The sequence below is a fragment of the Labrus bergylta genome, chromosome 13 (genome assembly GCF_963930695.1).
Source record: "Labrus bergylta chromosome 13, fLabBer1.1, whole genome shotgun sequence".
Taxonomy (NCBI): domain Eukaryota; kingdom Metazoa; phylum Chordata; class Actinopteri; order Labriformes; family Labridae; genus Labrus; species Labrus bergylta.
Window position 1 is genome coordinate 18,570,995 of NC_089207.1, and position 12,039 is coordinate 18,583,033.

At 38.5% G+C, this 12,039-nt stretch overlaps 1 protein-coding gene across 1 annotated transcript in view; it reads right to left on the reverse strand.

The window, feature by feature from the left end:
- LOC109983506 (nck-associated protein 5-like) overlaps window positions 1-12,039 on the reverse strand; it is a 78,339-nt gene that overhangs the window by 50,239 nt on the left and 16,061 nt on the right. Inside the window, exon 2 of the mRNA XM_065962154.1 lies at window positions 5,975-6,110. Coding sequence (XP_065818226.1) covers window positions 5,975-6,003 — 29 coding nt within the window. The 5' untranslated portion in view covers window positions 6,004-6,110. The remainder of the gene's footprint in view (window positions 1-5,974; window positions 6,111-12,039) is intronic.

Consider the following 12,039-nt stretch of genomic DNA (forward strand, 5'->3'; position numbering starts at 1 on the left):
ACTACAAGGAGGATATGTGCTTTAGTTCTGCGACGTCAGAAAGATCCGAAAAGGAAAAAAGACCCAAAAGCTACAGCTACATAAAGTCAAGACTGTTACCCTAAAAATAATCAAATGGTTAATCTCAAAGCTGTGAGTTCATTGATTTCCGTCACTCAGAGGGAAAGCTTGAAAAACACTGAAAACCAAACTCTGCACAAGGTTAGGGACTAGCAGGTGAACATAGTTGAGCTTTATGAAGCTAATGAGAAAGTATTTTACTCAAATGTTGGTGGAGACTCAAATACAGTTAAAGAAAAGTGAATATAAGACTTATAAGATCAGGTAAAGGCGGACACACAATTGTCTGTAACTGCTGGAATGTTTTAACCAGTGATGTTTTGCAAAAATGTCTGACATGCAATCTTGAAGAGGAATTCCACATTTTTAGCCAGATTAGTCATCACTTAGCGTCTTTAGGCAGGTGATTCTCTTTGAAACAATACACACATTGTGTGTTAAAACTCTGTCTGATCAATGATCGCTTTATGCTTCTAAATAGGAATTCAAGGGTTGTTTAAACTGAACGGCCCTTCCTGTATAGTCGTAAATTAGCCAAAGTCAAAGGTATATTCATTCATTCATCTTTTTTAATGCAATTTTGATAGAAGTTTCTGTACCAGCTCAGGTTGTCAAAATCTTCAATACTTAGATTCCACATGTTTTAAAACGATACAACCTCTGATTTTGTAACCAAAGCTTTAAAAAAAAAAAAAAACAAATAGAGAAATTCAAATTTCTAACTCAAAGCTGGCTCAATAGAGAGCAGGGGTGGTCTATTCAAATTCACAAAATACTCAAATACTGACATGTCTGAAGTCCTTTTGGAGTCAAGAAGATGCAAAAGTTACATTTTTGTCTCTTAAAAACAGACGGGGAGCAGAGGAGGTGTGTTGACATGGTATTCAAAGAGGCATTGATATGGGTGGATTTTTTACGCGTATAGTATTGAAGGTTAAAACTCTGTTATTGTGACAACCCCAGTGCCAACATTGGGTGAACTGCTTGAAAGACCCAGGACATCTGTTTTTCAGCATCTTATGCTGGGCTTAGGCCCAGGACAAATCGATCCTGGTTTGATATAACTGATTAAGATGCAGTGTTGCTCTGTCATCATTGTCGCCTGTTATTTCTGTGAAACAAAATGTAATCAATAGCTCGATGCCATCCTCTTATACAGCTTACAATCTTTTGTAAGATTTCTTTTTATATGAAAAAAGAAAGCCATGGCTTCGTCTTTCCATTAAAGTGACACAAAGTAGAATTGCTGCAATTCAAAACGAATAATTCTAACAACAGAGCTGGCCCTCTTTAAGAGTTTCAGCTCATCAGGTCTGCTCCCCTTGAAGTTGAACACCTGCGTCCTTTCTAAAATTCATGTTATTCTCTGAAAATATTTCATTCATTGCCTCCACTTTCCCCCTCGCTTCATCATCACTCACCCCATGCTGCTCTCCTACTGACTCTCCCCAGGCCTGGTCATTTAAAATCAAGTGAACCCGCACGGGTCCTCCGAGTCCTCAGCTCAGCGTTAGTCACTGCTCTGTATTTGTGATTGGGCGATGGAAAATGGGTCTGTTGGTCTCCCTGTGGACCATGTGGGACATAATGTGCAGCTGAGAGCTCTCATAAAGGGGGAAAAACAAGTTCCCACCCTGTCTGGCTTCACTCTAACAAGGCCTCGTACGCTCCATCCCAGTCTCATGACTGCAGTTTGGCAGGAGAAATATCTGCGGTCCAATTGTTCCTCTGTGTTCAGCCGCTTTTCAGATGTGCTGCTGAATGAATTTTTGTTTGGCTCTGACTCAGCCATCAGGAACAAAGATTTATCAGACGGTTACACTGTTGCTTTGGCAACACTGAAAAAACTCACGAGAGACAGATTAAAACTCCTTCACCAGATTACCCAGGAATAATAAACTCAAAACTGGTGAACTTTACACATCACCTAAAAAAAACAAAGGACACTGCTAAAAGACCTTAATGAGAATATTCTGTCTTGTTTCAAACGATTATCTTCTTAAAAAGTCAAACTTAAAGTGAGGTTTGCCTGATATGATAATCAAGTCTATCTGGTACATTAATGCATCTCATTACTTAGCTAATGATTCAACCAGCAATGAGCAAGTAGGTAAGAAGCTAATGTTAGCCAACTCTCAATAGTCAAATAAATACACTCTGTTACAGCCCTTGGCGTCTCAAACAGATGCGCAATGCCCCTTTTAGCATCTGCATGAGAGCTTACAAACTGTAATGTGAATCCATCTTTAGTACATCATTATAGTCAGAGCAGTCGCTCTTAGTCGTAGTAAGAAGGTCTCATGGGGTAGCAGTCGGGGTTAATGTATGGGCCAATGACACTTTATCATTTTACCCCAATAAATCAGGATTCCAGTCACAGTTAAAAGTCCCCTTTGAGATTTTACTTAAGCCCCGTTTCCACCAAGCAGTCTGATTTGGTTTGGTGCAGTTTGGTACGGTTAGTTTGCTTTTCCACTGCCAACCGTACTCTCCATCGGTAAGCGGAGTCAGCGACGTAATAGTGTGACATCATACCAGCACGACACAGTGTAGCCCAGTTATAAATGGAGTATGTATCCAGTAGAAATCTGCACCGCCGAGGTCGTCCATGAGGCAGTGCTACACGCTGACATTAGTCACAAAAGAAAAAAAAAAACAGGAGCCCCCCGTACATGGGACCTACAACACAACCGCAAGGCTATCGGCACTCCCCAACATGGCGTGCTTTTCATATGGTCCTCATGAAAAATGTTTCCTGTTTTCTGTAATTGGTCTTGTTTGTAAATTTAATATGTTTGTTTCACTACTTTTGTAACTATATTGATATATATCCACTGTATGAGTGATGTATTGAATATGTCCCACCAATGAGTGACCATCACTCATGTGAGGGTGAAGTTTCCTTTCATACATCGTTCTCTGTTTGCTCTGAGGTCGACTCCTGCTGTGTCGAACATGAAGACACAAATGTGCAGCCATGCATACATGTACAGTATGTCAACAGTCTGTATATGACACTGCTCCAGTGACTCAATGCAGATTTGTCTTGAATGGAAAGGACCCTTTTCCTTTCACCAGACGGGTTTTCTGCTCGCTGACTTTTTGCTGCGGGCCAAACTTTTCAAAGCACGACCGTCAGCTGAAGAGGAACAACGACGTCTGAATGAACGACCTCGATTCCTCCACGTATAGTAACGCATCCTCTTTACCTACATAGATGAAGAGGACATCAGCTGTATACAGAAGAACCCTGCTCCTATTCTTCAGAATCAATCTGGTTTCTTAATATTTAAAGCACATTCATACACTTATTTAAATACTGACACAACAGGAACAAGCAGTTTTATTCATTTAAAAGCAGCATCGTTTAGTTAGCTTCTTTAAGCAGCTACTGCATCACAACACATCTACTAAATAACGTCGACATTGTGTTTTTATTTTCTATTTAATTGATGATCCTCCTCTCATTCCTGTACAACTTGAGGGGAAATATATAATGTGCATGAAATCACTGTCTTGCGTCTTGTGTGAACTTTGGGTTAAGCTGTGGTTAGTTTTTGATCTGTGTTGTACCAAATGGGAAATATTCAAAAACTCTTAAGTTGATTAAAGATTTAAAATATACAACCAATCAATGGTGAAGTCATACTAATAACAACTTTCATTGTCATTTATTCTGAAGTGTAGAAGAATCTTTTTTTTGCCAATCATAGAAACTTTAAGACTTTTTTTCAGTTGTGTTTCACAGCTGACTGACCCATCACCATGTGCTAACCACAGAGAGATAAAAAACTTTTAATTTCTCATTTCCCTAAATATTGGGCAGCAGTTCAAATATCTTCCACATGACAGGAGTGAATTAATTCACAGTCACAAATCATCAGGGTAATCTCACAGCCCGCTGAGCAAATGCAGATGGGATCGAACTGGGATCATGAGGGGCCGGCAGCTGCCTAACAGTTGGCTGGACTTAATGCTCGGTTATTATTTCCCTTTATAGCACGCTGGGTTGAAGATCAATAAAGTGGCAACACATTAGTAGTCTCATGCTGCAGGAGGTTGACACTTCGTATCAGTTTTGAGTGTTAAGTGTTCCACTAAAATTGCAGATATTTTTTCTTTTAAAGACGATCTCTACATGAAGTGTGCTTTTAACTTAATGAAAACGTTGAATGTCACCACAGAGGCGCAGCAGTTCATCACATTTGGTGTGTTCGGCCTTTGATGAATGTGTGTTAATGCATTGTGTGTGTGTTGCTTCTTTTGCCATTTAAAGTTGTGGCCACTGGCTTTTAATCTAACAAGATATGAACTCGTGATAAAAACTTTCTGGAACACTTTGTCTCAAAGTAAAATCCCCATGTCACTTTAACTGACGAGCATCAGTGAATGAAAAAGTATAGAGGGCAACACAATTTGATAAATACTGCAAATAAGAAATACAATAAGTTAATTCTGCTTTTATGAAACTGAAATGTGCAGTTTTTGTACATCATCAATATCATAGGCATCAATATCTACCAAGGTCAACTGGAGAATGTTTTTTCACTTAAGTGGGAAAATTCATGGTAAGAGTTTGCAAGAAAAGGAAGATTTGATGGACAGATAGATGGATGGATGGATTTGCTGCTATGGACACCCCATCCCACCCTCTTTTTGTCCCTATCCTTCGTCCTGCATCTTATCCCATCCCCCCAACCCATTTTTCTTTTATAACTAAACAATGAATAAGGTCTTTTACATTCTTTTGTAAAGTGTCTCAAGATAAAAATGTTTTGAATTGGCGCTATACAAATAAAGATTGCTGGATAAATGGATGGATGGATGGATGGATGGATGGGTAAATGGATGGATGGATAGATGGATGGATGGGTAAATGGATGGATGGGTAAATGGATGGATGGATAGATGGATGGATGGATGGATGGATGGATGGATAGATGGATGGATGGATGGATGGATGGATGGATAGATGGATGGATAGATGGATGGATGGATGGATAGATGGATGGATGGATGGATGGGTAAATGGATGGATGGGTAAATGGATGGATGGATGGATGGATGGATGGATGGATGGATGGATGGATGGATGGATGGATGAATGGATGGATGGATAGATGGATGGATGGATGGATGGGTAAATGGATGGATTGATAGATGGATGGATGGATGGATGGATGGATGGATGGATGGATGGATGGATGGATGGATGGATGGATGGATGAATGGATGGATGGATGGATGGTTTGATGGATGGATGGATGGATGGACGGATGGTTTGATGGATGGATGGATGGGTGGTTTGATGGATGGAATAAAGCCTTTAGTAGCTCAGACTGGCTGTAGCATTTTAAACATTTGCCTCTTAATTGCTTGAAAGCAAGAAGATCATGTACATACAGTACAGTATGTTGGAAAGCGGGTCATTGGAGCCGTATCAATAAACACCCCGGTGAAACATTTTATACACTTTTTTTGGCAAACTAAAAAACAACCTTTTTCATTGTTGGACCACATACTGGCTAACAAGTGAAGATCAGTGGAAGATGTAGTCTTAAAGAAAATCTTATTTCACGGGAACATTCGAGTGGAGTGAGCAACCGTCTTCAGAGCTCACTTCTTTGCAGCTTCTCGCTAAGATTTTTACATTTTAACAACAAAAATTAAATAGTTTAACAAACATTATATAACTGTTTGCTGCTCCCACTGGAGCAACAAAGGATTTATATTTTTTCATTGCACAGAATAAATGTCTCTCCCCAAGACTTGTAAACAGACTTTGATGTGCATGGTCGATAAAGTTCTCCGTAATCTGTTTTGGTGTTTGCATTTTAATAACCTCTGTCAGTCAGGCTCTGGCACAGTGTGTGACTGTCTGCAGCCTGTCTGCTTTGTGGTCAAGGTATTTTACCTGGAGAAGTGCTGCTGCAGTGTAACCATCTGCCGCCCACCCTGCTGAGACTCCTCCCGCTCCTTCCTCTCCTCGCCCAGATGCTGTTTGTTCTCCAGCTGGGGATTATTATTGTGGATCAGCGTTGGTGGCGTAGCTGCAGGGCACACAAGTAAACACAGTTAGTTTGTTGTTAATCTTGCATTTTTATAATCCCACTGAAGAGTTTTAAAAATACAGTACATCTGTTCACATCTACTTTCTCCCTTTTTTAGTTAACTTGTGGGAAAAAAAGCGAACCATGACACCGCCTCTCCTCTCCTCGCCTCTCCTCTGCTCACACACTGTTCTTTTGGATTAATGTCCACGTCCGTGTTTCCCCCTCAGCTGACTGACAGGTTGTGAGGTACAATCTCCTTCCTGCTGACATTTAAACACGCCTTTGGGTAAGCTGTCGTTTTGGGACCAGATACCAGAAAAATCTAAATATTCTAAGATGCCCTCATGCTGTTTTGGTAGCAAAAGTTCAGGTGATGTTAATGTTTTAATGAGTGCATCACCTTCTGAACTGTCCTGTGGGTGTTTACCTGTCTGAATGTTCCTCAGCCGAGAAAGAAAATGTATCATGGCTGCGGTCGGTTCTTGTTCTTATAACACGTCGTAATATGAAGAAAATATTAATTAAACCTGACATTTATGAAGTAAAAACTTGTTTCTTTTATTTTCTCCACACTTTTTGAATCGCTGCCTTTGTTTTATCTTCATGGACATTTTCATGAAGAAGAGATCATGTCGGTTCAGTCTGCGCACAGATATGAAGAGGCGGATGGAAGTGACAATCAAAGTGATTATGTCCTAGCTCGGTCTATTTCAGAAATGATCTACTGTTTTGTTTTTGTGTGCCTGTTTTTGTTCGAGTTTCAACAAGTTTGGCACCAAATCCCTTCAACAGAAGAGTTCTGAGTAAAATTAGTCACATCCATCAGATCTGCTGAACCAGGCGGTGTTTCGGCATGATTACACGAAGGCTTGTTATTTAATAGTGTACTAATTACTGCTTTTTTGTATTCCAATTATTCTTCACTCACTGATGCTGTTTTTGAGCCCCATCCTACCAAAATATTTAATATACACTAGGTTAAAACTGAGGCCACAGGAAAACCAAAAAATAATCTCATATCATATAGTAGGGCGTGACCGATATTGGAATTTTGCGGCCAATATCGATACCAATATTGGGGGAAAAAAATCTGATACCGATATATATCAGCTAATACCTTTCTTATCTGCAAAGATAGATGCACCGGTGTATATTATGTTGATCCTTCAAATGCAGTTATCAAACACGTGGAAAAGATATATAACAAAGACAAGATGGTCACTCAGCTGGAAAGTGACTGTGCATGTTTGTGCATCACAGTTTGACACTCTGGAGGGTGATGATGCTTGTTGCAATCCATATAGCACCCTCTGCTGGTGAAAGAGAACTGCTAGTTTAATTGAATGAAACTCAAATGAAATGCTATTTGACCCGTGAATATATCTAGTTACATCGGCGCATATTTGTGATAAAATTAGGTGATACAGATAGTCACTGGATAAGCTAATATCGGCCGATATTATCTGCTGGCCGATTTATCGGTTGGGCTCTACCATCATAGCAAAATACAAACTTATTCTTTCTTAATGGAAGGAAAACAAGTAAAAACAAACTCTTCATTATGACTCCCCTCTCCTACCTACTGAGATCAGTTGATATTTTTTAATGATTGTGACTTACTGTAGATATTGATCAAAATTAAACATTGTTGGGGTGCTGGTAGCGTAGTGGTTATTTAGCACACCCCATGTATGAAGGCTCTATTCCTCCAAGCGGGTGACCCAGGTTCAGTCTGACCTTTGGGTATGTCATATCCCACACTCTCTCTATCCACTGTCCTATCTCTAGATAAAGGCACAAAAAGCCCCACACAAAAAATAAAGAAAATGACATGAACCTTTGTTTAATTTGTCTCAATATTTCTTAATCATAAAGACAAAAACAAACTCAGTGCAGGAGGTTATGTATCCTCATTTCCCCAATTAAGCAGTTAAGTTAAATTCGAATGAATTCATCCAAGCTGCCAACACTTTGCAACATCTGACTCTACGTTCGGTTTGCATGCTGAGACATCAGGGTCACACTGGCTGTATATTTTATTAGTTGACTAATGGTCATTTGATTGTGTTTCGATCCAGTCTGGTTGATTACTCATCAGTTTGCTTAACATTGGTATCTCCTTTTAGGTAATATTCTATATTTTAGCTCTTTTGTATAACTTGTTGTCCGTACAGTACAGTTCATCACATCTTTATTTATGTTTCTTGTAAGAAATTGCTCCAAACCAATTGCCCCAAGAGGGATTAATAAAGTTGTTTGGATTGAGAAAACTTTTCAGCAGAGTTCTGGGAGCGAGTTTGACGACGAAGAAGAGGTGCTTGAGATATGTAACTTTTATGATTTAAATAATAAGACAGAATACTTTTATTACAATAGTACTAGAACAGTAATGGCCCTTTGTGTCAGGGACAAACAATTACCAGTTTTGTAATAACTCAAGACCCCGGGGTACGGGGTACCGGGGTAATTCACATATTTCAATTCTTGATCTTTGCTCTCTGAATGTCTTTGATTCTAAACATACTCTTTCACAAAGTAAATAATAGAAATTCTGCATGTGTGCTGTAAAAAATGATCAGATGACTCTCACATGTTTCATTAAATAGTAAATTTGTAGATATACAAACATCATACAAAGAGAAACAGCAGTACTTGAGTTGATTTGTGATATCACTGAAACGTTGTTGTTAATGGGGTTACCTTTTTTTTTCTACTGCATCAAAATAAAGAAATATCATGCGCCACACACGGATGTGAAAGTTGGATCAACACTGCCATCTAGTGGTGTATCTAGATATGTGACTATTAAATCAATGCACAGTGAAAAGTCATAAATCTGAGAGTCAGTTTATTTGTAGGTTGGAAACATTAGTTTGAAAAATAAATAAATGAACTTTTAAGAAGTATTTGTTACATAAAAACCCACACATTAACTTTAAAGTTTCAACATGTATAGTATTCTTGTTCCTTTCTGTAGGTGACATTTATTTCAAGTCTGATGTGTGGAGAAGGGCTTAATGAGTTTTATGATCTTGTATGATCAATATATTTAAATTTTTGTGACGGATGAGAGCAAAGAAGTAGTTATATATCTTGGAAAATGTAAAATTGGATGAGTTTTGACTTTTCATGACAACTGGGTGAACTCCATCTGTGGAGGAAGCTTAATGTCTAATACTTAAACACTTACTGTATACTAGTCTTTTACTAAAACACGTCATTGTTGCTAAAGTCTGTATTTTGTGTTTTCTGACACGTTTTGGTTAGCTAATAGGCCATTAACTAAGAGTTTGCCCTCCTAATTCCTGTTTACTGATAGTAAGTTAGGAAGTTGTTGAACATGAATTATGATCTTCATATGATTTATTTACTTCTACCTTATAAGGGCCAAACTAAATAAATAATATTAACCCATAATTCATGTTCAACAACTTCCTAACTTACTATCAATAAGCAGGAATTAGGAGGAGAAACTCTAAGTTAATGTCCTATTAGTCATGTAGAATAAGGTATGCTACTAATACACTCGTAATAATGACTAAAGGCTAAGCAGCCAGTATGCTACTAAATAGCATGCTAATAAGCAACAAGTTGATGGTGAGTATTGTGACCTTGATTTAAAGTGTTACTGTACATAAGAAATAGGAAATAAGAAACATAGCATTTACTTGTAAATGTAAAATATGTACCTGAATGCATCCGTAATAGATCATAGTTATAGAGCTTGTCTCTGAGCATCTTTTTGAAGTTTTACTTAACGTTACAGTTTCTTAAAGGTAGCATCATCCTGGCCTGGCCTCGAGCACCGCTGCTAGGAACCTGATGATTTGATCTAATCTGGATTTGTCCTTCAACTCACAAATTCAACTAAATTAAAGGCTGCTTCTTTTTTAACCACAAAAGTCAAACAAGTTCTCTCACAAAACTGAACAAAAAAAAAACCGTTTCCATGCATTTGTAAGATTACAGAAGGTTGCATCCGATGGCCTTATATTCATGGAGGAATATCTAAATAATATAATAGAGAGTAATTTAGCATTGGTTAGACGTGTTGTATTTGTAAAGTATTATTGTATTGTTTAACCCTTCTAATTTAAGCACAAACCTGTTTCTCGGTTTGGCCAGCAGATGGAGCTCCTGATTCAGTTTCCTCAATCTGCCTCTCCTTTTCCCTTTTTTCATTGATCACCTGCCTCATGCAAAATCTCATTTCAGCCACATTGTGATAGAGACAGAGAAGAGAGGAACTGCAGAAGCCTGCAGCCGTGTTGCACATCACATTAATGCTGCTGGTTGAGTCTGCTGAGTCACACGTGGAATGAGTCATGTGACCTTCCCCTAAGAAAAAACAACAATGGTTCTTTTTGGAAAAAGAGGTTATCGTCCTACAAAACTAATAAGGATCCAATCTAAAGGTCCAGTTTCTAAGACGTAGCCTAATGACTGACTAGTCTTTATTCATAGTTGTGATTTAAAGGTTTTACTTTTCTTTAGGTAAGATTCATGTGGAAGTGTGAAATCCTGACGGAAAAATGTCTCTGCTTTTTGCAATAAGACCTCTTGTGTGTTTGTATGTGCTGTGAAAACATAAAGCGTCTCATCCCTAAAACAGCCGATCTCTCATTTAGACATGAAACCTTTCAAACCAGCATGATGATGTGAAGGGGCCAATGATGTTGTTGTTTCTCATTGTGTAATAGTTTGTTTACAGAACTTTTACTGATGGTGAAGAAGGGTCAGGTGGGTTAATTGTTCAGGTGGTGGTATGATCAGGTGTTTATGGGGACAGTGTGAACAGGAAGTTAGTTGACATCGGGGGGGTGGGAACACACAGTTCTTTCCATAAATATAAATGTAAATATTACAAATAATCTCAGCAAACGCATCAAATGATCTGGATTTTTATCATCATTTTATATCATCATCATGGTGAATTTAATCTGCTTCATTACTTTACAACAATCGGGAACGTCACTGAAAGTTATTTCATTTTGGACATTTGTTTTGTTTAGGATATGCATCAAGACCTGACCATCTTTGCATGTGACTAAAAGTATGATCTGGACATGTGGACATGAAAAAGTCACTACATGATGTTTCTACAGATCCATATCTTCTATTCCCACAAACACACACACACACACACACATACACACACACACACATACAAAGATAATGGCATAATTTATAACACAAGATAATGGCTTATTAGCTTATTAGCGTATTTCATTAATGACACAAAAACTCCTGCACACTGTCTAACTTACAAAAATAGATTAATTGGCTGCAGGCAAAAAGCCAATCACAGTTTGAAGGTGCATTCATGTGGTGTCTGGCACATCGGAAAAACAACTTTCGGAGTTGTATAATGCAAGTGAACGCCTCTTGAAGTCAGAGCGACAACTTTAGATCATCACATGGGGGGGGGGGGGGTAAAATATGTTTTTTTATGTTTTTAATTCACGTATTGCATATCAACTTTTTTTCCCAAAAATTAACTTGTAACTTCATAGCATCCACGCTGTTTCTTGCTATTGTGACAACATTCCAACTTTCAGAACTGAAATCAGGTGAACACACTGAAGACAGAAGAACGATTTCCTAACTGGCCCATGTCACCCCTCTGGACACGCCCCTGAATGCCCTGTATTATGAGCCCAAACAGTCTCACAGTGACAAAGGGGTCTTTGGACGAGATCTCACCAGTGTGTTCATTTATCAGTTACCAACAGCGAGTGGTTTGTGCTCATTCAATTACACATTTCAGTCCGTGAATTAAAGACTTCCACTCAGAATACAGTTGAAGATATAAAGGATTTAACGAGTGAATAAACAAGTATTTAGAAAATGGAACTAAATGATCAACGACATGAAGTCAGCGTCGCAGAACTCGAGCAGATCAAACACTGAAATGTGCAGAAGCTGT